This window comes from Pogoniulus pusillus, chromosome 22 (assembly GCF_015220805.1).
Source record: "Pogoniulus pusillus isolate bPogPus1 chromosome 22, bPogPus1.pri, whole genome shotgun sequence".
Classification (NCBI taxonomy): Eukaryota; Metazoa; Chordata; class Aves; order Piciformes; family Lybiidae; genus Pogoniulus; species Pogoniulus pusillus.
In genome coordinates, this window is record NC_087285.1 from 12,701,793 (window position 1) to 12,728,076 (window position 26,284).

The 26,284-nt window shown below is 39.4% G+C and overlaps 1 protein-coding gene and 1 long non-coding RNA gene across 2 annotated transcripts in view; one reads left to right on the forward strand and one right to left on the reverse strand.

The window, feature by feature from the left end:
• Positions 1–64: 64 nt before the first annotated feature.
• LOC135185221 (uncharacterized) lies at positions 65–24,921 on the forward strand. Its single transcript, XR_010306409.1, has 3 exons — positions 65–356; positions 8,734–8,837; positions 24,258–24,921. It is a non-coding gene; the product is annotated as an uncharacterized LOC135185221 (long non-coding RNA).
• ADRA1B (adrenoceptor alpha 1B) overlaps positions 12,363–26,284 on the reverse strand; it is a 29,812-nt gene continuing 15,890 nt past the window's right edge. Inside the window, exon 3 of the mRNA XM_064161772.1 lies at positions 12,363–13,564. Coding sequence (XP_064017842.1) covers positions 13,002–13,564 — 563 coding nt within the window. The 3' untranslated portion in view covers positions 12,363–13,001. The remainder of the gene's footprint in view (positions 13,565–26,284) is intronic.

The following is a 26,284-nucleotide window of genomic DNA, read 5'->3' on the forward strand; positions in this document are numbered from 1 at the left end:
GCGTGGCGCGAGCTCGCCTCAGGCGGAGGGCGGGAACCGGGGAGGGGTCAGACCTCCGCCTCCGCCTCCGCCTCCTCCCAGCCGCCGTGGGCAGGCCTTTTGCACGGGCTGCGTGGCGGTGCCTGCGGGCTCTCGGGAGGTCCTTGCGTGGGCTCATGGCGGCGTTAAAAGTTAACCTCGAAACTGCCCTTGTGGTGCTCACACTGGAACAGACCCCTGTTAGGCTGTGTGGAGGGTAGCGCTGAGGACGAGGGATGCCTGGGGGCTGCTACCCTCGAGGGTCCTTAAGGAATCAGACGCGGTTAAATCTGTGGGAGGGGCACGGAATGGTAGAGCCCTGCCGGTTCTCATTCACGGTAAGGACGACGTTCAGAGTCACCAGGAAGCGCTTGAGAGCTGGGGCATGCGTAATGACTGTATACACTTAGGGAACAACTGGGGAAGGTGGTGGCCGTCAGGGAGAAGGGTGTGGCCTCGGGCTAGTACCGCCTGACTTAAAACCACCGGTAGCAGCTGCTGGAAAAGGAGACAAAAAAAGGAAGTCTTGCTAGGTGGAGAGAAAAAGGGATCATACCTGCCGCAGCAGATCGGTGGCGTTCGCTCCAGTTCTGTTGCCTGCGCAAATTCAGCCATAGTTTTGGAGGGTTTAGGAGCAAGTCCTTCAGATTCTGGTCGAGAATAAACTCGTCAAAGGGTCTAGAGAAGAAGAAGAAAGGTCTGTAGACCTTCTGAGTTAGGCCTTTAAGGGTTAGTTTTATGGTTAGGACATTTGGGTTAGAATTAGGGCTTGGCAATGAGGGTTAGGTGAGATCATTAGGGTTCGGGGGTAGGGTTTGGTAAATATTTAGTGTTCATGTAACAGCTGTGTCAATTCCAAGGCATGAACGTTTGTTTTCTTCGAGTATGTTTGTCAATTTTAGTTATTCTATCCCAGTGACATGGGAGAACTGACTTCTATCTAATTAAGCACTGCAACAGAACTCCCTTTCATCTTGTTTGCATGCATTCCTTGTGTATCCTGCAAATTTTAATCCTCAAGCTTTAACACTGAGCAGGATTTTCAAAAAGTTTGAAGTAAAATCTTCAGAAATACTTTGAAATGCAACCTGGCTTTTGTACTTCTAACTGGCATCACCGCCTTTGACTGAGGTCTGGAGGGCTTGTGGTATGTTTGGCATTTGAAAATCAGTGTAGAAATTACAGGTTCAGATGCCAGATTAGTTTTTCGTGTGAAGTTGTTTCATTGCTGCTTCTCTAAATGACCATTTCTGATGACTGGGTCTGTTGGTGCCAGTGATGGGTGTGGGTATTAATGAGAGATTTGAACACTTTGCTTTCATTGTAACTAGCCACACTCTTGACAGTTTACTGCAAGCAGGACTTGCATTGCTGAGTTTTCTCCTACTCTTTTTGGATAAAAGTGTACATTTCAGCATTCAACAACCCAACTGCAATGATTTGGCCCACAAAGTGAATTTCTGCTGTTCTGCTATCACTATGTAATTTATTTTGACTAAAGTATTCTTGAACCTTTACACTGTCTTGTTAAATCCCATCCTGTCTGAAAAGAGAGAAATTGCAGCTGTGTTTCAAAATCAAACCATGCAGTTTTGAATTTGCCAAAATACTATTTAAATCTTGCAGTGCAGGGAGTGCAGGAGTTTGAATAGGTTATTGTGTTTCATCCCCATAAGGAATTGAACTTCTAAGAATAATACTGGACACCTTGAGTACTGTGTGGCCACACCTTGCATACTGTGTCCAGTTCTGGGCCCCTCAATTCAAGAAAGATGTTGAGGTGCTGGAGCATGTCCAGAGAAGGGCAACAAAGCTGGTGAAGGGCCTGGAACACAAACCCTATGAGGAGAGGATGAGGGAGCTGGGGTTGTTTAGACTGGAGAAGAGGAGGCTCAGGGGTGACCTTATTACTGTCTACAACTACCTGAAAGCACATTGTAGCCAGGTGGGGGGTGGCCTCTTCTCCCAGGCAACCAGTAATAGAACAAGGGGACACAGTCTCAAATTGTGCCGGGGTAGGTATAGGCTGGTTGTTAGGAGGAAGTTCTTCACAGAGAGAGTGATTTCCTATTGGAATGGGCTGCCCAGGGAGGTGGTGGAGGCACCGTCCCTGGAGGTCTTCAAGAAAAGACTGGATGAGGCACTTAGTGCCATGGTCTAGTTGACTGGATAGGGCTGGGTGCTAGGTTGGACTGGATGATCTTGGAGGTCTCTTCCAACCTGGTTGATTCTATGATTCTATAAGGGTTCAGGAACCCATCCAGGACGTGTGTGCCAGCCTCTATTTTGACTTTCCCAAATAGAGTTTATTTGCCGTAATTCCACAGGAATTGGACCTGCTTAGAAATTTTGGGGTGCTGCTGATTAGTAGCAAGATACTTTTCCTCCTGAGACAGAGGTTTCTAACTTCCACACAGCACCAAGCTTTGTGGGAGTCAGGAATGTGCTTTTCAGGAATGCCGTGGTTCCCAGTTCCAGTTCCTTGGCCAGCCCTGTTGTGTGCCATCTATCTGTCACCTTTGTCTCCTATCTCATGAGGTTACTATTCCAAAATGACTGACAGCTTTTCCTATCATCTCACTTTTAAATAAGATTTCCTCATCTTTGATGAGGAAATCTTATTGACTGTCACAGGAAGAAGGATGAGAAAAGTAGCAGTTTTACTGTTTGAATTTTCTGCCTGTGTCTTTTCAGATCAAGGGATGGTTTTGACCTTCCTGAACTTTATCAATGGAACCTGTTCAGAGCTTTGTTTCTCTTGGCACATCATAGGGGAAAAGATATAACTCTCTAGAACCCCAAATCCCTGCTTTCTTTTAGGGGTGACTATTCCTTAGTCAATCTTTACCCTAGATCTAGCAAGAAGGGCAAGCTTTCTCATGATCCTACTTTAATAAAAGTGAGGATGTCTCTGGGAATCCTTTTTATCAGAGTGGCTTTTGAGCCTCAGCTCAACGAAAGTCCCTGAATCCCTCTCCTGTGGAACACTCATCAGTGCCACTATGAAGTAAAATCCCAAAGGCTTAACTGGTATTCAGGGAATAGCTACTCATGAGGAGAACTGAAGGCTCTGTGCCTGGTCCATTCTGGGAACAAGTCTTGTAGCTTGCTAGTGAAGAAGCAGAGACTTTCTAACACTTCGTTAGGTGTCAGCATAGCCAATGCATATGACTTCTGTCTTTGTTGTTCCCAAGAATTGACTCACTGTATGCCTCACTTTCTTTTCTTCATGATTTAACTCTCCTTACGGGAGTGTTGTATTCATGGGCTGCTTTGTTTGGAAAATAGAAGAACAACTTGCCTTACAGTAATTTCAAACATGCACATTTAGTAAGAGACATTTACCTTGGAGGTTATAAGACAGTTGCTGGCTCTTATCCCTAAATCTTACTTGTTCAAACATAGAATGTGTTGTTGCTTTAGTCAGTCTTTTAGAACTCTAATTCATTGCTGTAAGTGGAAGTGTATGAATAGCTGAGGATGCTGTATATACAAAAAATGAAAACTCGGAATCATTTGTTTAATCTTCTTGGTGCTAAGAGATTTTTCAGAGCATTCATGTTTGTTTAAGTGAGCACCTGTTGAAAAAAATCAAGAACACATAATCCTGACTAAGTAGATGTGTTTGGATGAGAGTTCAGTGCTGGAAGCCTTAGCTTTTATTGGTGAGATTTACTCTTTTAATGACCTCTTTCTTCTCTGGGTGAGTATGCAGCAGGGTCACAGAGTACCTCAAGTGGAATGCTCATACTAGAACACTTTTATTGAGCTAGATGTAAGTTGAAGAGGTAAAGTCAGAGCAAGAGTCTACTTTTCTCCAGCAAAAACTTCTTTACCCTTCCAAATTTTTTCCTATTTCTTCCCAAATACACAACCTGATGATGGTGATATTACCTGTCACGATCAACACACTCAAGTGCAATGTGGTGTGCCAAAAAGGCAAGCTGCAGGAAAGGAAGAATGTTGTGTTGATTCCCACTTCCTCAGCAGTTCTGAAAGAAACAGAGAGGACTAATGTGAAAGATGATTTGTATTATCTTTTTTTCTGACATGGAAGTTATCTACTAAATTGTATACCAATCTGACTGCTTTCAAGATAAATTTTACCTGCATTTTAACTATTATTAGTATAGAATTACAAGAGGGCAACTGAGAGGAGCAGAGCATTTTGTTTGGGTTGTTCAAAACAGATATTAAAAAAAAATTGTAATAGTTACTTCCAATTTTGCAGCAATGCCTAATTAATTGGCAGTTGGTGGACTGACTCTGCTTTTAAACTGAAGTTATGGCAATTTATAGACTAAAATCCCTGAGTTCTCCAAAACATCTAACAAGACCAAAGACAATGAGAATTTCTATTTCCAACTGTAAAATGTTCATAAAATGTAACAATAGACATAGAATACTTCAGCTGTTAACAGGCCAACTGATTTTATGCTGACCATAAAATACCTGGCATCTAGATCCCACACTGACAATTTGTAGCTCTGGTATTTGTAGGCCCGTTTTTCAGATGGTTCTGCACGCAAGTAGACACCTACTCTCTGTGTATTATGACAGTGATTTTAGGAACACAGTAGGTGACACCTCACTGCTGCAGTTCATGTGTTTGTTCGTTTGTGTGATCTGTATGAAAAGAAAGCTGAACATAAGAAAACATATGTACCTGCATTAAAAAAAAAAAACCACACAAACAAACAAACAAACCCCCAAAACAACCAAAAACTGCCTTCTGGAGCATGTGATACCCACATGATTATCTTTTGTGGATAACAAGTTTCTCACATTTCATTCCAGAAAGTTGTAATGTTTTCCTAAATATTCCCAGGAACTGTGAACTGTTCCAGTTCTGAGCTACCGTGATGATCATTTCATGTTTATATACCTCAGTAATATATATAAATTTTGAGATGATCCTAAACTCACTCTCACATACCACTCTGATTTCATAGAGTGTTAAAAGAGTTAAGGTGTTTCAAATCTAAGCCTTAAGGGAGGTTTAAATTTTGCTAATAGGCAGAACCAAAACTCTGGATTCCATCAGTCATAGACTAAAGGAATAAGCATTTAAATTTTGCTTTCTGTAGAGATTCTTAAATAACTGATATTTACAGCAGAAGATTGCCAAGGTAGAGCCAATATCTGGCTCACAAACTGAGCAATATATACACATTTCTTTCTTTTCACAGGAGATCTAATTTTTGCAGGGGGAGCATGACAGAGCTAGAACAAATTGGAGTTATGAGTTCTGCATATTAAAAGGATCTTTTCTCTATAGCCTGTTTTGAACTTGTTAGGTTGCCCACCTGAATGAAGCTGCTCTCAAGCAGGATCTCAGGGCTGGATTCTGTTTTTCACCCTGTCGTGAATGCTGGAATTTTTGTTGTAGTGGGGAAATCATTGATTTATACTCAAGCTTATAAAGTATCTTCTGCTAACTCCTGGTGTTTTTTAAAAGAATACAATCTGTGAGAAAAAAAAACCAACCCAGGCTTTTGTTGCTGAAGACGGGAATAGTGTAAAGTAGCAGGCATTCAAGAGGAGTTTGTTGATGTGGATGTTAAGGTGCTTCAGGCTCCTCTGTGTGTGACACCTGGTGCAATGGCAAAACTGCAAGGATGAGTTCAATTTTTGCACTCACAGCTAGGGTGCAGACAGTCTGACTGGTGTGTACTGCAGCTGAGTGCAATTCGTGCTGCTAAAACTCAGCATTCTGGAAAAGAGCTTCTTTTAAAAAAAATATTATAGTAAAGTGGCATGTGTTGCACAGGAGGTTGACTGTTTTAGGAAAGAAGACTGAATGGAAAAGTTTCTTCTAAAAGCATGCATGTTGTATCTGGAGGCTTTCAAAGGAAGAGTTGCTTTTCACAGTTTTCCTTTTTAGACCTGAGCTGCCTGAACAGCACCCTCTCTTTTTTAAAAATAAACCAGAATAAAACTTCCAGATGAGTTTCTGTGGAAACCAAATAGCTTAAGGAGGGGATTTTTAAAGGCTTCTGCATAATTTAGTTAAATTATTTTGCTCTAAGATGACCAATCAGCTTTGCTGCATTAATTTTATTGTAAAATAAACACTTCAACAAAACAGACCAAGCTTTGGGAACACATCACTTCTGGAAGAGACTTAAATGAAATTAACGCTAGGATTTCAAACTTCTCTTGCTGCCTTAAGAAAATGTCTCTCTGATTTACCCATAAAGAAGCTGAATTTGTGGTGTGTAAAATCCAGGGAACTCTTAGCTGGATTGTGAGTCTCACTCGAGATAGAAATCCAGCAGATGGCGATGTTGGATTTTCAAAGCCAATTCTTTATTAATTTCCTTGTAAAACTGCTCCAGTTCTTACTGAAACGAGGGATCAAACTCCTGTCTTGGAATAGTGTAGGGCTAGACTCCAAGCTCACTAGAAGAAGAGAGATGGACCATTCCATAGTTACCTCAGGCTCCAAAGCACATACTAAAATTACTTTTGAGGGCAGTTTTTTTGATCTTCCCAGTGAAGAAAGCAAAGCCCAACAAATCAAGCAAAGGAAAAATAATTACTGTTTCTGGAGGTTATATAAAGTTCATGTTCTTTGCTAGAATTAAACATTTGCACAGTCTCAGTGGAATCAAATTATTGTGCTTCCCAAAGAACACTTTGAAGGAAATTGTGAAATAGGCAATTAAGGGCTTTTTAATCACAGCTATAAATTAAAGTTTTACTGCATCCATTTTTTATGTTGACTTACAAAAGAAATTGTGAGAGATTCTTACTTATTTTGAACATTAATTCTCTTCTCCATGTCTTGGCTGGAGTCCTATAAAGATTATAGGAATTATTAGAGTGGGAGCATGTTCTTCACTGATCAAGCTAATATATTTTGAAATAAGGAATTCCTAGGAACAACACTAGACTTCCTTTTTCTGACACCTTCCACTTACCTGAACAACCCTGTCCCAGTATTTTTTCAAACCTTCCATTATTTTAATCAATTTGACTCAAGTTTGCAGGATATAAAATAAGAGTCCAGCTTGTTAATTAAGACCATTCTTTGTCTTTTTCACTCTATACATGTTTTGTAGGTTGTTCAGCCAATGTAAGTGAATTTGTCTCATTTCAGCTCAAAATGATGCCAATTCATGTCTTTAGAGTATCTAAAACAGCATTTGCTGTAGCGAAGTCAAGTCATCAATTCACCCAGTGGGGTTGTGTGCCCTACCAGTGACTTTCATTTGGATTGTGCTGCTTCTTACACTGGTTTCAGACTTACACCCTCAGCAATGCTAATGGTAAAGTGAAGTGTTTGAGACATATTTGTAATTTCTGTAGAGCTTCCTGCTTACAGGAGTAGCTAAAAAAATCAACTGTAACACAAAGCCAGTGCTTGATTAAAATTAGTGTGTCATTATTTAACAAAAAAAAAGTTCTAGATTAGTTTTATTAGAGCTGTATACTGGAATTTTATATGTGATTGCCACATTCTTCTAGGAAGAAACCGACTAAGAAATGAAACCTAACCTTATGCTTTTACAACCAAGGCAGGAGAACTGAGGAATGCAGAAGCATCTGCCCATGTTGTAGTGCTATAAATTGACACAACAGATTTAGTTTTCTCTACAGTTATGAACCAAATGGATGAAAATATCATAACAAGTCATCCTGTGACCATTAGGAGGAATAAACTTATGCACGGATTTGCAACCTTTATCTCTTAATGCTTCTTCCTTTTATGTCTTCCATGTTGTCCTCCCACATGTCCTATTCTGCATTGCTCTCTCTCACTGGGCAAATGGGAGTGTGTGACTTAGCTAGTCAGCATGTACAAGCTTGGTAGCCAGCAGGCTTTGATATTAGTCAAGGGACTGCCTTGCTAAGATCTTACCCTGAGAGGAGGCACTAATTTGGGTAATTTTCCTCTGTTCAGCCACAAATTTTCATAATGCAGAGTTGATTACCTTTCTTGTTCAATTTGGTAGAAATCAATCATGCTTGTTCTCATCTACCTCTACACAGACAGGAGAATGGCATAAAAAAATTCTGTACACTTTACCACAGAAAGCATAGTTAATGATTCTTTGATCGTTATGTGTTCAGAGAGAAACTTCTCTTCTACTTTGTAGGCAAATCAATAAGTACACATCCCTGCAGTCACAGAATGGCAGCTGGCATAGTAGTCATTCTGTGAGAGGAACTTGTCCATTCCATTTTCACTCCAGGGACTGCCTTAAACCCTAGAGAAAAAGTTTTGCTGGATGTTTCCTGTAGAAGCCTACTGTGGAGCTTCGACCTCAGGGTGCATTGTGCAAGGGGGAATGACTGTTATGCCTTTATGCTTTGCACAGCGATCTGAAAAGAGGGAGTACTATCCTCTGCTCCTTGCCCTGTCTCTGTAAGTTTATTACACAGCCTCGAGAGGAAACATGCAAACCATGCAAGCAGAGGATGGAATTTTCCTGGTTTAGTGCCCTGATCACCAGGTTATGGCTTCAGATGTTTTTCATAATCTTGAGAATCATGAAAAAGCTCAAATAACATACCTCATGAGGAAAAAACTGGTACCATGTCCAGTCCCAAAAAAAGTCATGCTTGGTAGAAACAACTTTTTATTCTGTTAAAGTGACTTAAAGTAGCATGATGTATCTTCATGTTCATAATTTAGAACGATAAACTAAGCTAGAATACCAGCTTCAAACCGTCACAACGTTCTGAAGTATTTGTTTTCCACCACTTCAGGACGAAAATGATGTTTCTTTGTCTGATGCATCATTCCTGAGATATCGTGTTCTGGCCTACAAGGTGCATGAGCCATAGCATTGCCAGGATGGTTTGGAAGAAAGGTAAGCTTATCTGTTGTTGAGTGTTGAATTTATCAGAATAGAATCCAGTTAATTCTTGTGGGAAGAAGCTGGTTAGTTTGTGGCCACTAACAGGAATCAGCAGTTGTTAGTGTACCACTGTTTTCATACCATAGCTGCTGCTGCGGATTACCTTCTCCTGTGTTGTGCAGTGTTATGCTTGTTTGTATCAGGCCAAAGTCACACACAGAAACTGAGAGCAGAGAGCCCATCTGTTGAATAGAGAGTTGCTATTTTTACGTTTTCTGAACTGGAGTTGCACTTTATAATATTAATGTCCCCTCTTCTTTCCCTGTCACATTTGGAAAGGTAATAGAAAACTGAATTTCCAAAGAGTAAAGAATGTGGATTGCTCTAGAGTTTCAGTCTGATTCATTTGGATTGGTTTTGCCATAACTCTTTTAACGAATAAGAAGCACTTTTGTGATAGCTGAGTGCATAGAAGCCTAATGGATTTAATTTATGTGCAGCTGGGTTGTAACAATACTCTGAGCCATTACAGCTGTGCCTCTCAACTGAATGGCTCTGTACAAGCCTCTGGTTAGTGATTAAGCTACACACAGTAGCTTAACCTGGAGAAATTCACAGTTTATGAACACCTTCTGTGCTAAATAGGAGCAACTCTTCTTTAGAGGCAAATATATTTGCCCACAAAATGGGTTAATCAGAAAGTCTGTTAATATGCATTGAAAACATGTGTGATGGAGTATAGCTGCCTCTGGTGGTCCACTGTATTCTGCCAATTGCCATCTCACTAGATTGTGGATGTTCTGCTTGGCAGGTTAATTTTTGCTGTACTAAAAAAAAGAGCTAATATGGGCTCATCCCACAAGGTTCGATGATGATGTCCTCACCCAAGTAGTTTTTCCTTTAAAAGGACACCTTGCAACAAATGTCTGACTCACAAAGGGGAGAGGGGGCTTTGTATGGCCTCATTTGGCATAGCTTTGCCTGGTGAAGGCTGAAGAAAATTCTAGTAGTAAAAAAAAAAAAAATTTAGAAGAAGTTTGTTCCAGAGAAGTCAGATCATTTTGAAAGGGTTTCATGTTTTAAAATGGCACATCAGATTTCCTCCTCAGTGAACTTTGCAGACCCTCCTTTAGATACTTTTGTTTTTTTCATCTTTACAATCAGTGTTATTGCCTGTCTCCTCATTGAAGCTGTGGCTGGAGGTCAGACAGGTGTTTTTGGCAGCTTATGAGCAGGTAGTCATGATTTTGAAGTTTTAAATTGTTTAGCATATTTGATGGATATTGACCCCCACTAGGACAATGTTGCTGAGTATAAGAGCAGTCTATATGGGACCTTGCAAAATGGGAATTAGTGACACAAACCCTGAAGATCTTAGGGGAGGTTCTGTTGTCTATTTGTTTTAGGAACTCATATAATACCATCGCTGGCTATAAAGAGCCTAATATGACAATGTACCTAAATGACCTTTAAAAAGCTTGGACAAGAGATTTGTTGCAGCTACAAGTTGTAGGCTCTAGAGTCTAAAAATGTAATTGAGTAGTGATTAAGAATGCAACATAGTTTGTTAGAATTCTATCGAAATTATATTTCAGGTATTGTCTGAGCTTGTTCTCACTTATTTCTATTATTGTTGATTGCTCTGCTACATTTTGTCATTCCTTTATCTCTTTGATGCCAGGGATTGTATGCAATGATCTCTCAGAATGTGATCTAATGAATATGCTAAGAGAAATGAGCCTGATGTAAGTGTCTGTCTTAGAAATAATGGAGTATATTTATTTTGATTGCCTGTGATTATTTCAGACTTCTTGATTTCCAGCTTCTTGTTTTCCGATTTCAACATTATGAATAAAGTCTTCTTCCTCTTCTTGTTTTCCCTAGTATCAGAAATCCCAAGGCAGAGTTTCTCTTAGTTTCCTGTTTTCTTGCCAAGGCAGTATAACCGAGTCATGTCCCCAGGGATACTGCCCTTAAAATATTTGCAGGACTTGGGCTTGAGGAAGGGAAGAACTACAAAGATCTTTTGACTCTGAAGCCATGTATGTTTTGCTTGCAGTTCAGATGTGCCTTCCATGCTAGGCAGGACACAAGAGGAACTGCAGTGCTGTGGCTGTCTATGACAGAATCAAGTTAGCATGGATGGGTTGAGTCCATGCTGCTGTCCCTGCAGGGCCCAACAGCCTTCCCAGCTTAACTATTGGGGAAAAATATTACTGTCTGCCTGTGGAAGCCTTCTCTTCTCTACTCCTTAGAACTTGTGGGACATATGTCTTGGGGATTTTGGCTCTCTGAGGATTTTGGTGTATGATTGATAAGGTTAGAAGCACTGAATATTCTAAATGTCATGGGCTAACTTGATAATAATGCTCATCTTCTTCTTCTGATCTGTTACAGGGATTAGGGAAAGCTGCTTTTTCAGTACTAAGAAGGCTGAAATTATCTTTTTGTAGATTAAAGATAAAGCACTAAGGAAGTTTTCTTTGCAGTTTTTGTTAACACTGTGTAAAACTGTACAAAGATGATAAGTGCTGGCCTGCCCCAGAATCAAAATGCAATTATTAAAAAGGGACATTGGCTATAACTTCAGTCAGGATAAGACTTAAAATATATTAATGTGGTTCATACCATAGCATAGGACCATGGGAAGACCTTTGAACATGACTTTCCTCTTGTTGCTCACTGAGCTGGGGGATAGTTCATCTAACCACAAGTCACATCCACCCTGTCAATTTAATGAGAGAATACACTTTCAGGGAAATGAGAGGAAGTGGGTCTCCCTTGGGACCTAGCATTGTTAAATTGTCCCTCATGTTTTTAGTACATCTGTTTATGGCTCGTTCTATCTTTCAAGTTAAGAAAAATGACAGTAAAATTCCTAATAAGGAAAGTCTCAGTTGGAGGAAGGAGAAAATACTAATTTCCACGGTTTGTACCACTTCATGTAATAAAAAAATCAGTCACTAGTTTCACAATTCATACTTAATTGAAAGAGATGAAAACAACATCCAAACATGACCTAAGATGCCCTAGAAGATATTCTTAGGAATTCTGTTTCAGTGCTGTATTACTGAGGTAAAACATATTAATGACAGTGAAACTTGCACTACTCCGTTGTTTTGACTTTCCGTTCTCATCTAAGTGGCAAAGTAAATGTGTGACACAATGTTCAAAGTGTGCTGAAAGAACCAGGTGCTCAGCCTATTTGTCCTAAGACTGGGCTTTGGGCTTCCAGCGATGAGTGCTCTTTTGTGCTTTGTCCACAACACTGTTTGTGAGGTATTTTGGATGATTTATGAATGTTGCTTTTAGAAATCAGATTCTCTGGTAGCCTGTATGTTTGCAGGACACTAACTAATGTTTTGAAATGTAGACTATGAACTCTCCTCATTGCTGGTATTTCCAAACTTTCAAAAAAAAAAAAAAAACACAACATGGTGAAGGAGAGAGGAGTTACAGATGTTGGTGATAAAAGGATCATGGAAGGGAAGCAACTGCAGAGAGATTCAAGAGCATGCTAGGAGTTACAGTGGCTAAGTTAACTGCTGCAAGTGTTTTACTTGGAAGTGAAAACTGTAGTGAGGGAAGTTGGCTGAATTCCATTCCTGTAGTAAAAGTGTAAGTGTTTATATGGTTGTGAAATTACTTTAATCTTTGAAGTTGTTTTCCATTTCTAAAGTGCTAATGTACAGTGAAGTACAACAACAAAAAGAATTTACAGGCAAAATCAGCGGCAGCCAGTACCTTGGAGAGGTACAAACAACACTGCATTGCTCACTTCGACTCTCAGCATCCATACATGTGGCTAGCACACGTGTACACACCCCCCCCTATACACATTGCCCCTGCCCACCCCCATACTTATACACTCTGTCTATATACATGTTGGTTGGCTGTTCCACAGCTCTTCCACAACAGCTAAATAATTGTATGTACACTTCCCTGGGTTTATGCAGCGCTTTCCCGGCGTTCTGGTTTTGCTTCAGGAGCCTCTCTAGCAACCATGTTTGGGAGCATGGTTAGTCCCTAAACTGCCGCTCTTGTGACATAAATCTGCCTGTTCCTCAGTGGCTTCCTTCTAGTACCATATGGAGAAACTGTAAGAGTCCATTTCTTCCAGCAGGCTGAATGTCAAATGGGTTGGTGTACAAAGACAGCAGACCATTTAGCATCTGTTCATTCCAGTGTTGTGTTTGCTCTACAGTGGGTTTTGCCATTCAGTGTGTCACAGATGGCTTCAGGGTCCCCATTGATGGAAACCTGGCTGCCAGCAGGAACATGACCATTGCGTTCTGTTAAGAGATTGAAAGTAAAAAACTGGTATGGGTCCTTTTGTCTGCTGCCTTCCTGTAAAGGGCTCAGGAAAGAGCTGGAGTTTTTCCATTCCTGGAATGTGCACATCTCCATCTGTGGGTGAGTGATTTTGCTCAGATAGCCAGGGCTGGGAGATGCTGAAGACAATGTCCTCTGACTGCCACTTAAGAAACTCCCACTGTCTTCCAGAGAATCCTTCCTGTGGTGTTCAAAGGAGCACCGATTCCAGTTTCTATAGCTGTAAGTCCACCACCCAAACTGCTTTCGACGGTGGCATTGGCATTTTAGGATCTGTATAAAAGCCCTCTTGAACTCTTTGCTTGAGCAAGGGTAGATGATTGGATTCAAGCAGCTATTAAAATAGCCAAGCCAAAAAATCACCTTGAAGATCGTTTCAGGGGGCTTCAGAGCTGAAAACAGAGATCCTGTCCAGGAAAAAGAAGCAGAGAAAATACCTGAGATAATCATCTTGTCTTCCTATAGGAAGAGTAAATGTCCCATCAGATCACTGTTAGAATCTGTTTCTTGAAAATTTTTTGTGCATGTTTCTTTCATTTTTGGTCTTTTGGTAATAATTATTTTTATTATTTTTGCAGTGAATAAGTAAATGCCTTCTAGCATCTGAAAGTTAAAGGAACACATACTTAATCCCTTCAGGTAGTCATAGACAGCAATGAGGTTACTCCTGAGCCGCCTCCTCTTCTCCAAGCTAAACACCCCCAGCTCCCTCAGCCTTTCCTCATAGGGTTTGTGTTCCAGGCCTCTCACCAGCTTTGTCACCCTTCTCTGGACACATTCCAGTATCTTAACATGTCTTTTGAATTGAGGAGCTCAGAACTGGACATATCACTCAAAGTGTGGCCTGACCAGTGTTGAGTACAGGGGGAAAATAACCTCTCTTTTCCTACTGGCCACAGTGTTCCTGATACAGGCCACGATGCCATTGGCTCTCATGGTCACCTGGGCACACTGCTAGTTCATGTTCAGCCTACTATCTACTAGTACTCCTAGGTCCCTTACTTGCTGGCTGCTCTCCAGCCATTCTGCCCCCAGCCTGTAGTGCTGCTTGAGGTTGTTGTGGCTAATGTAGAATTAAAGAAAAAAAAAAAAAGGCAGTCTTTGTGTCTAACTGCACACAGCTGCTGCATTAACATGTATTGATCCTAATGAAAAATCAAATCTCCATTGTCCAATCTGTTGTACAAAGCACACATGGAATAAGGTTGTTCTTCAAAGAGCCTTCAAATGTCATTTTGGAAGAAAAATGTCTAACTGTTCCCAGGCTACTTGGAAGAGGCATGTTCAGAAAGACTATATAACTTCTAACACAGTCTCTGGCAGCTCCTAAACATCACCCCATCTATCTAAATTATTGTGATAGAACAAACCTCTTGAGACCTAGGTTAGTTCTGGTACTTCCTCTATCTCAGGCATTCATAAAAATGGTGTAACCCAAACAGGTTATTTTATTAATACTTCCTCTCCTGTTCAGAACCAAATAATTTCCCTAAAGAGGCAGCCTAAATGAAGAACTCATACTGGGAAACTCATTTTGTGTACTTTTAGTATTATAAACATGAAATTGATCAGCTAAATTTAGCAAATGGGGCTTTATAAAACAATGTATGATGTTTTAAAAGCAAAATAGGCATTCAATAGTTAACCATCTGGGAAACCACCTTTGTGTCAGGCTCAAGTAGCCAGAGTGGGGATTCAGGAGAGAATTCTTGTGTCAAGAGCTGGAGTGGGGTTTGAAGGGTTTTTCAAATGGAAGGTGACGCTTAAGCCTGAATGTCACATTTCTGGGAAAATTTTTGTTGGAGTAGTTTCAGATTCCTTGGGCTGTGAAAGCAGCTGAGTCAGTTGTGACCATCGGGATGCCTTAATGGGGAGGGATATAATTCTAGGCATATTTCCCGTCTCATAGCAATGTAGAGGCCATGGCTTGGACCTCAAAACTGTGCAAAAGGTGTCCTAGCTTCTTGAGTAAATAGCTCTTATGGTACACAGCAGATAATGCTGTTTATATAGATGACAGTGCTGACTGCAGGAGTCTGAAACTCCTCAGATCACAAGAAAGCAAAACTATCCTAGAAGAGAAAATAAGATACTGAGACAGTATGATCTATATGGAGAGACTCATCTTCTGCCTCAGCTGGGCAATAGGAGCCAGAAAAGATCCTGTGAATCTAGAAAAATGGACTTTTTTTTCCATAGTAGTGCTTTGGGGTGGGGCCAGCTCTATCCATTGTCTCAGAGCTAAGCCCTTAAGGTTTTAAATTACAAGACTCATAGTGTTTCTTTCATGACTCCTGCACTTTATTGACTTTTATTCCATACACAAGACTCTTGTAAGTTGCACCCATGTCCCTTAACTCTCTTTTGCTGCTAATGCTTTGCATGGATTGACTGATGTGTATTGTGTTCATCTGATGGAGATCCTACATCTGTCATAACTGGTATTGCAGAAAGTACAATGTCTGACTTCAGAGAAACTATGGATTGTGTTTGATAAATAAATACTAGGATTCTATGATTCCAACAGATGGATCAGATTAACAGATATTTGAAATCAATGCAAGCACTAAAAACTGTTTTGTGAGTGTTGCATACCATTTGACAAAAAATCATATGATTCTATATAATAAGTAGTTAAATAGATGTCAAATTCCTATAAACCTTCAGGGAAAAGTTGATCTAAGTTTCTATCAGCACCAAAGATGAGCAAGATGCTCCAAAATCTCCTATATGCACAGATGCAAAACTTTCAGGCTTCATTTTCTAAATAATAATTGCTAGTCTTTTCCCCTCAGTTTAGGGGAAGTATGATTTTTGTGACATCCCAAAACAAATACAAAGCAGTATTCTGTATAATAAGGAACATTTTGGAGCTTATGCTGAAAATTTTCTTATTCTGATTTCTGGAACTCCTTTACAATATGAGTTATGGAACATACTGCCTAAGAAGGGTGTAAAAATCCAACCCTGGCAGCTCTTAAAAACAGAGTAGACACACATCTACTGATTTATGTATAGTTAATCCAGTCTTTGACTTGGAGGATGGCCTGAATGACCTTGTCAGATTCCTTCTAGTCCTTTCTCTGATTAATTCTGCAGACTTTAACTGGAAAGCATTATGGATTGTGTTTTGGCAGCCCAGTAGTTTTACATTTGCAATAGTGGAACCTCGCTGACAGTATGGTCTTAGATCCCTTGGTAAGTACATCCATTATGTAGGTTGAGGATTAACTGTTACCAAAATGCAATGCCTGAGGCAGGTTTATTTTGGTATTTATTCTCTCCAGGTCTTTGAAAAGTTTCTGAGGCTTTGTGTTCTGTTCCTCCTCACTAGGTGGAATCCCAGCTCAGGTTTTCTACAGCAGGAGAAAGGCTGTTCTTTATTATCCAGGAGGTGGATGTCACCAAGTCCCCATACCTGCCCTGTACTTCTAAGTATAGTTTAACTTGGGAACTATTATGCAAAGCTCCAACTAGCTATCACTATATAAAGATACAAAAAATATGTTGATAATATTTAATATTTTTAACATTATTATCCTTTTCCTGACCTCTTCAGATTAACAATACCTTCTATTTAGCTGCACACATGCTTTACCTCATAATTAACCTGTCAATAACACACAGGTGCAGTCTGTTTTGGTACCTTGACAGAATGATAAAGCAATGCCTACTAGACACAGTCTCTAAACATGAGACTAATATTTCCTCCCCTAATCTCCAAGTACTTTCCCATTGCAATCTGATGAGAAGATTAAACATTTCCTGGTACTGATTAAGATTGCCTTTCAAAATGGCCAGAAAACTTTGCATGCAATTGTCTCCTCAGTGATTTATTTATGATGGGGGCGGCCAGAGTGACTTCCCTACTCAAACTGATCACTATTCTGATCCTTCATGGCTTCACCCTAGACAATCTATATTTTCTGTTTTTTTTTTTTTTCTGCACTAAACTCTGTGACTTACTAAATATAGCACCACAATCTTACCCTTAATTGCACCATTGACACCAATGAAGCTTTTGCAAAGCCTGTGTCCAGCACAAATAGAGAAGAGGAAATATTTTGGAAACTCAGTTAACTTGATCAGTTGTGACTGGCTTTTGACCATGCTCACCAGACTTCACAGAGTTACTCAGTTTGGAAATAACACTGGTTATTTATAATGAATGCTTAATTACACAGAAAGTAAAATTAGGGAAATCAGTGAGATTAGGGAACATTGTGGGAAACAATTTTCCATATTAACTGTCTTCACATAATCTCTAGATATCTGGCCAAAATGCCACTGGGACATTAAAATTCAGAGTCCACTAGAGTCAGTAGGAGTCTTTGAAAGCCTTTGTAAAGGACAATGCCTCATAAGGACTTCAGTGGATTTTGGGAGTCCTTAAAATAGAAGGGTGAGCAGCAGGAAAATCTTCTGGACTGGCCTAATCCCAGTATTCTTAATTAAGGAAAACTTTTCAGTGAAGGAATCTTTGATGTAGCCCTTGGCGCAGGAGAAACACACACAACTCATTCTTTCCTGTTCTGATATTATTCTTTCATCTCAATACCTGCTCCTTTGCTACCTCTCACTGCTGACTACTGTATTGGTAGGGAAAGAAGGGTGGGGAAGTTACGACCTTCTATTTGTGGATTCTTAGTGTAATAGTTGGCAAGCTTATTAACAGAAGTGTAATACACAGAACATGTTTGAATTTCCACTTCTACTTTATGGAAGAAAGAACTTAGCCACAAATTTAGACCTGCCAACACAACCAACCAACCAGATCAAACTTCCTAATCTACTTTCAGGAGGAGGGAGAAAAACCTACTGCTCTGTTTGTGCAGTACCCACATATGCAGGATGAACAGATATTAAGTGATTAGCTGCAGCTTAAATCTCAAGAATGGCATGTAAGATAATGTTTATGAGTGAAAACTTTTTAAATCACCTCTGTGCCATTCAGCTCTATATGCCACTTCCAGCCACCTAGAGGAAACATACCTATGTGTAAGTCACCACCCATTGTTTGCGATGACAGTCATCTGTGAAATATCACTGGTTTCATTCTGTGCATAGATTTGCTCCCTCTATCCTTCATGTAAGGAATATATGTATATTTATACATGATGAGACTGAAAGCCCACAGAATTACTATAGGGAAGGGATGTTCAAGGGTCTCTTGTCCAGCTTCCTGCTCAAAGCAGAGTCAATACTGCATTAAGTGCCCTGAAGCCTTCCCTTCTCCGGGCTGTAGATGCCTCTTGTTTATTTTGGTTGCCTCTACTGAACTCCAGTTTATTGTTGTCTTCACTGCATGAATGCAGTACACCAGGCACAGTCTAATGAGTGTTGAGTAAAACAGCATAATGGCTTCATTCCATCTACTGGTTTTGTTCCTGTTACACAGCCCAAGATGCTTCAGTTTACATCTGATAGGGACACTTGAATAGGTTCACATCCTATGTTAATGTTGTGTGATCCATCGTCAGTAGCAAGGGTAGTTTGGGTGTGCATATTTTCAAGAATGCCATTTATTTATTATTGGTACCTTGTGGAAGGAACATTTTAAACTAGCAATGTTCTTGAAGTATAAAACTAATTGCCTTCTCCTCTATTGTCTGCCTTCTCTTTTTCATGTTTGCAGCCAAGCATGTTCACTTTACAGTTACTCATTTCCTCTCTTCCTCTTAACATTTAAATATTTATTTTTGCTCTCCTTATGTTTTCTTTGGTTTATAACTCTAACTGCTAATCTCTTTTCTAATCACTTCCTATTAACAAGCAATTAATTTGTAGTAAGTTGTGTATTTGATACCAGGTAAGTATCTCAATTACTTGGAATCATTAGTTCTGTTCAGAATTGAGTATTTGATACTTAGATTAGATAATAGTTGTGCAGAAGTACTGTGAATTTCCTGGATTTAAGGGGGAAAATTTCCTGGGAACGAGTTTTGGGTTTTCAGGTGCTGTGTTTTTCTGCCTGTTACCATAAGTCATATTTCCAAGTCTTCTAATTTCAGTATTGCTTAGATGAAAGCCAACCTAGAGTGACTGTATGTTCCTGTGTACTGAGACAAATACAATGTTTGGTTTTATTGAAACAAAATGGCCTGGAGTTGTTTAAATTCTTCACAACATGCCAGTTGAAATTCTAGTAATAGTGAACTAGTGACAATAAGTTAAGTTGTGGAACAGTGATGAGGTAGGAGGAGAGTTTTGCTGTACAGATTTTTGTCATCATCTTGAGATGAAAGAAAAGTCATAAAATTTGAAACTGCTTGTCTTTATTTGTAACATGCAGATAATGAACAGTTTTAAAGCCACATGGAGCGAGGGGATTCATAGACTTATAGAATGATTTGGATTGGAAGGGACCTTGAAGATCATCTAGTCCCAACCCTCTTGCCATGGGCAGGGATACCTTCCACTAGACCAGGTTGCTCAAGGCCTCATCCAATATGGACTTAAACACCTTGTTTCAATACCATGAAACATAAATAGTTAGAGAATTTAGAAATATTGGTAAATTTCTTAGAATCTAGACAAATTTAAATAGTTAATGTAACCTTGGAAGGCAAACCATTTTTTTTATTTAGAGGAGAGAATTATTCCCTTTGGGGAACTAGAGTCATTCTGACTGGAGTTAAATCTGAACTTTTGAACATTCCACAGAAGAAAAAAATTCCAATGTTTAAAATCGTGGTGATGGAAACCATGGCAAAATACACAGTGGTAACAAATGAGAGCTGGAACATGGAAAACAGGAAGCTTCAACAATATCAAACCCAGTCTCTCCATCTGTTCTTGAGAAGACAGCTTTTGTAAAAACAATTATTGCTTTGTGAGAAATTTGTTTTATGATGGAGCTCAGGCCTTCTTGTGAAAAATGACTCGATCACATTTGTGATGTGAGTACCAAAGAGACTTTCCCAGAGCTATGCAGTAGATGGCTGCTGCTGGCCTGGCTGGGAACCTCCGCTTCTCCTCTGCTGCTCATGCTGTAGTTCCTGCTGCAGTCATAGCTGCTGGTAGCTGCTAATGGCTGAGTTATGACCACTTCTTAATCAGCAGGGGAATCTCAAATGCTAGATGTGTATAGCTAGTCAAAATTTTCCTTGTAAAAGCAATAAGCTGCCTCTGACCTGAGCTGTTGAGTTTAAAGAATGCAGGAAGGAAGTGTCTGTCTTTTGTTTAAGCTTTCTTTCTGTGGGCCTTTTTACCACATGCTTAGCCAAGTCAGCATGCCAAGGTTTTAAAGCTAATTGGATTTCTAAAGCTTCTGATTTCTTTCCTTCCAGCATTCAATGTTTGTTTACATTCCCTGGACTTATTTAATATAGGAAAAAACCCGACAGTTTACAAACAGTAAGGGATGAAATAGAGAGTATGATTATAAAATTAGAAGTTGATCAAGCTGGGAGGGACTGCAGGCTTTCTGGAGAAGAGAATACAGACAACAGTGAAAAAACATCTTAAGAAACATGAAAAGCATCCAAAATCAACAGGATAAAATTAAATAAAATGAAAAGAAAGATGGTTAAACTATAACTACTACAAACAAGAAATGACAGCTAGAATTTGCTTATGTTTTTTGAGCGTGTTGTCTCTGTGGGATGTCTCGGGCTGCATATTCTAGTGGTGTTATTACAGGCTGGGGCACAGGCTGCACACTGTCAGAATAACGGTAATCCCACAGACATCAACACAGTGCAGATCTGCACTCTTGTGTTTGGGAGTAACTTGTGTGTCTGTTGGGAGTAACTTATGTGTCTGTTGGGGAAAGAACACTTTGCAGTTGAGGAAGAGGAAATATGAAGTAGGGAATAACTGACAATGGTATTTCAGAAAATGTGAGAGAAATAAAAATACAAAAATGATGCTGTCACAAGTACAGGAGTTCTCATTCTTCATTGTATTAACAGGTGCATTATGCATATATCCAGGGATCTAGGCCAGCTATGAAGAAAAGTGCCTGGGTGGTGAGGAATAGTAGTCCCACAAGTGATCACCTGTCTCTGTTACTGGAGCCTTCTAGCCTATGGGGTGATGAGGATATCATTCAGCCAGTCTTCAGCCCCCGAATCTTTCATTTCCCAGTGCTCCTTTGAGTCAAGGAAGTCATACAGAGAAATCTCCCTTAACTGTCCTAACAGGGTAAAAGTGGCTCATATTAATTCCTCCATCCCATTCAAATGGGGAAATAAATACCTGCAAATCAGTACATTAATGGTATTAACTAATCTCAGTAACTCATACCAGTCTAAGACCTGACCCTGTGTAGCAAGCTCTTAAACAGTCAGATGAAAGTATCAGACATAAACAAATGCAGAATCTGTCCATAAAATGTGCAACTCCACATGGGTATGTTATTGGTAAGAGAAAACCTATTTCATAGGTTGAGAAAGGTTATTGTTTCTATTTTCTCATCCTAATTAAAATTTATAATTTCTCACCATCCACACTGTCTGTTTCTGACAACGGATGTCTTATATTTCAGATGAACAAATCATTCTCTGATGAGACGTACGTGAATTTCATACTCAGTGGCTCAAATTTAAGAACCTTTTAAGGGCTCAAAAATACACTTATCTAGAATGGCCAAAATAAAAGTAGGACTTTACCTCGCTTGACCCTTTGCTGATGGAGGTTGTAATTGCAGTACATATAGGGATCAGATCTTTTTACTAAACCCCAGAGTTGCTACATCTTGTATTACAAGCAGTTGCAAAACAGAGTAACTAGGTTTGCATTTTCCAAGAGACGGTGCCTACATATTTAACCACAGAGCTGCTAATGTTAGCACCCCTGGCACTGTAAGATTGTCTCTGATTTATAGACAGAACTAAGAATAATCTATAAGTTTCAGAGATCCTGCTCTGATATGCAGTCCATGACTCTTCTTACTGTAGCACATACAAAAGATGATTTCGGTGCTCTAAATCATTGACAGATGAAAATTTTCTTGAAAAACTTATAGTACAACAGACAATTTGCAAATTACTGTTTAGAAGAGCTATAGAAAATAGAAATAGGAGCTTTATTTGCAGAGCCCATAAAGAAAAAGAAAGAGGCAAGGTGTAGTTAAAAAGGAAGAATACAAAATGCAACAGGATTAAGGTTTTTCCTGCCTTTAAATAGTTCTCATATTAGCAAAAATGTTGATTATAGCTTGAATAACAAAATATGGAGATATAAGAGATGGAAAATACACGAGATCAGGGGAAATTCTGTCAAGCACTTGCATTTTTGACACAAACCTTCTATAACTATGTATACTAGACTATCACCTCTCAGTCCAGAATAGTTATAGTTACTTAAAATATGGAGAAGTCTCTGGTGTTTAAACTGTATTGCCCTCACATAAATTTGGGAAAATCAACACCTGTTTTAGCAAGAATATTGTTTAGCTCTCTGAAACTGACAGTAGGTAGGGACAGGAACATAATATCATTGTTACTATTATTTTGCTTAAAAATGTTACAGACTTTTGCAGGTTGCTAACTAGAAAAAATATAGGCCAAGCTTATGCTTGTTTTGCAAAAGATTAGCTGATTAAGGGGCCCTAGGAAAGTTCATCTAAGTCTGCTGACATTTCATTTATTATACTTCAATATCTTCAGTTACTGGGCACGCTTTGGTGTTTTTTTCTCTTCTTCTTGGTTCTAACTTAAAACTGAGGCCATCTGCTTTGGGCACCGTTGGAGTGGAATTGAATAACAAAGCAACAGAAGTATTGTATGAACTTCCATTATGTTTTTCTTTTTTTGTTACTTGGAGACTGATGGTTATTTCTAGGTGTCACTTGGAGCCCATCAGAATAGCTGAAAATCTTGTAATGGGCTATGGAGGAGGACTTTAGTGAAGATACTAAAAATCTCATCACTTTTTGGTTCACATCTGTATTTCTCACGTAGGTACACTAAAGGATATACAGCTGAGATGTGGCAGCAAGGCTTTAGAACCAGATGCACACGTATGAGTTTACTCAGTGCTTTAATCTAAACTACCAAGCTGAGTAATAGCACTTGTTTGCAGTGTTTCCTCTAAAATATTTTGAGATTTCCTATTGCTGCCCAGTGGCGCAGTCCTGAGGTTTTCTTTCCCTTGGAGCTTTCTAATGACTTGAGACAGAAGTTGCTGCTGTCCCTCAGACTGAATAGTCAGCAAGTTGATTCCTTTGTATTTTTCCTGTATTTCTCTACATACTTGTTTTTGTAAGACTGAACACTTTAAAATTCCCCTGTGTTTTTCTGACTTGCAAATCAAAAGCCTACATAGGAAGTACTCCAGAATTTGTGCAGTTTGATCCACTTCAATAACAAACACCTTTGTTGTAAAAAATGGAAGTGTGCATGTAGCTGACCACTGGCATCCTTTGCAAACCCAAATGCTTAAGCCAAGGCTTAAGCAAGGCTATTTTAGCAGTAAAAGAACAGTCTTGAAATAACCTAGGCCTCCACTTGTGATGAAACATACTGTGCTGGTCATTAAATGCCCTTACGTTGTTTAATTTCATAGGAGTTGGCTAGAACATAGGTGGACAAGGTTCCTGCTATCACCTGTGCAATTGAACGGTGTGCCAAAGATTGACCTGCAAGTGGGCAGAGGGTCAGATTGCCACATATATCAGTAATTTGTTCAATTTCTGTATAACTATTAACCTGAGAGCATCAAATCTAAACAGATAAGCTGCTTAGAGTGGGAAGAGTGGACAAGACCAAAATGAGACTAAAGACAAGCCAGGCCTAAAAACTTGCAGAAAGCAGAAACCAGTAGCATTGACAGCACTGGACTTAATGCCTTCAAGTGTTTCCCATGGGAAACTGAGTGGCCTAATTTGGTATGTTTGGTGCAGAGATTCAGAGGCCAGCCTGATGTAACATAAATCTACATACTGTACTTGAATAACATTTTATTTTAAGAATAATTTTTTATTGGCAGACCTGGAGCATGCAGAATATTTTTATGTTCTTTTTTATTGTTTTAGAGAGGTTTCAAAAACTTAATATATTTGAGGATAGTCAAAACAGTTCTATCTTCATTATGAGGGTCTTGAGACCTTATCCCACTGCCAGTTAAGTTACAAGAATTTTGTTTCTGACTTTGCAGGTTTTGTGGGAAGAGAAGGAGTTATACTCTGAACCAGGAAGTGAATAATGCTCTGCTGATCTCCACTGGAGTTAAGCAGTAGCCTGGGAAAGTTAATACACTTTGCTTAAAGTACTGGAGGTGGCAAGTTTTCTCTTTGCAGTGGGGGTTTGTGGGTGTAAGAAGACTGGAAAGCCCACTCTGATATCTCAGTTAACAGGAATGAGACTAAATTTCTGTGTAGTAGCCAAGGTGAAACATATTATTTTTTTAAAGTAGATGTATTGGCATAAATTTGGCCATTGTTCAAATGAGGAAGTTTCAATGAGTGCTACCTTATTTTTGCATGGCTGTAGTCTTTACTAAAAAATGATCTTTTCTAGTAATACATATTTAATACAGTCCTGATGCCTAAGAATGGATCTGCAGGAGGGGGCAGAAACATTTGTTTTAAATAAGCAAGATATTTACTCTTCAAAGCTGAGTCACTGAATTTATGGCACAAGAAGTTGCCTCAAAGACACATATGTTTTAATTTGATATTTTGTGCTACACCACAAATAATTCTGAGTGCCAACACAACTGTTCACAAAGGTCATGGAGCATTTACAAATGTGCACAAGGATATTCTATATCTCTACTGCTGTCTGGAAAGAGCACCTGGTAACTATTGGAAGGAGAACAAATTTCTCACATGAGGCTCTTTGATACAAGTTTTGCTGCATCATCAGGTGCTCAGCAGTAAAGGCAGCATGGTTCAGTCCTACAAAAAAAAGATTGTGGATCATTCATTCTGCTGATCGTTTCACAATGCTCAGTGCATCATCGTGTCAGTGCTGTAATTCCTCTCCACAGCTGTATACAGGGTGCTGTCAGAGAGCTTTTCATGTAAAGCCATTTGATTCTTGCTTGAAAGTTAAGTAAATGTTAGTATTATTTCTTTTCCTTTGTCACATATTTTTTTTCTTCAATCAATATCCCTGCTTTTAGCACTGCATCAGCTCCCAGTCTATATCTGCTACTTGATGTAATAAATCTTTGTCTGGGATATCAAAATGGGTAGCTGTGGAATATACTAAAATTTCAGTGTCTGGGAAACGGATAAAAGAGCTGAGAACACTTCTAACATGAAGGAAGCTCCTCTAAGTATAAGCAGATTTTCTAAGACATAGTTTCAAGGTTCTGCAGAAATAACATTTACTGAGTTGTCATGTTTTGTAGTCGCATCCTCAGAAATCCAGAGCTGCTCTGCTAGCACCATTCTGCAGAGTCATGGTATTACTGAGTGAAACACCTTAGAGCAAAATAAAAATAGTAAGTGCTGATTTGAGGCTATGATTTGTGTTAATGGTGCAAATAGAAGGTGTGAAAAATACAAACTAGGGAGGAAGCAAGCCTGTCCTTCCTGTATAGTGAAGGTGAGCATCTAGTATGGACTCAGTAACAGAAAAGGCATCACGGTTTGCAGTCTGGCTCTGATGAGTGAGTAGGCTGTGACTAAAGAAGTCTAGGGCACCTATGCAGAAATGTGTAAATCATCAATCCCTTTTCATTTTATAGCACTGTGTGCTTTTTGTAAGGGTTCTTAATAGCATTTCATTTAATCTGGTGACTTCACGACACAAAGTAAATGATTTCTGGTGTGAAGAATGCAGCACACAGTAAGCTCCTTAAGTTTTTCTTCACTAATCTACTCTCTCCTCTGGTTAAGATCACCTTCATTATGCATGTCAGGAAAAGGCCCTTTCCCCTCTTGTTTTAGTGAGCAATGCTTTAGTCATCTCTATCATTAATTAACTTTACACTGATGCACAGAGATGAAATGTACAAGGTTTTGGAGTGCGTTAAATACATTTCTTATCAGCAACACAAAGATAGGGTACCTACTATTTAGATACATTTGGATACTGTACTGTATACAATGTATATCTTCTCTTCTTCTTTTTTAGACTAAAGGCTGTTGATTAAGAGTTATGGCCTGGGGGGAATTCTAGATAGAGGATAAGAGAGTTAGCAGACTGTGTTGTAATGCCACGATGTTGTTGGGT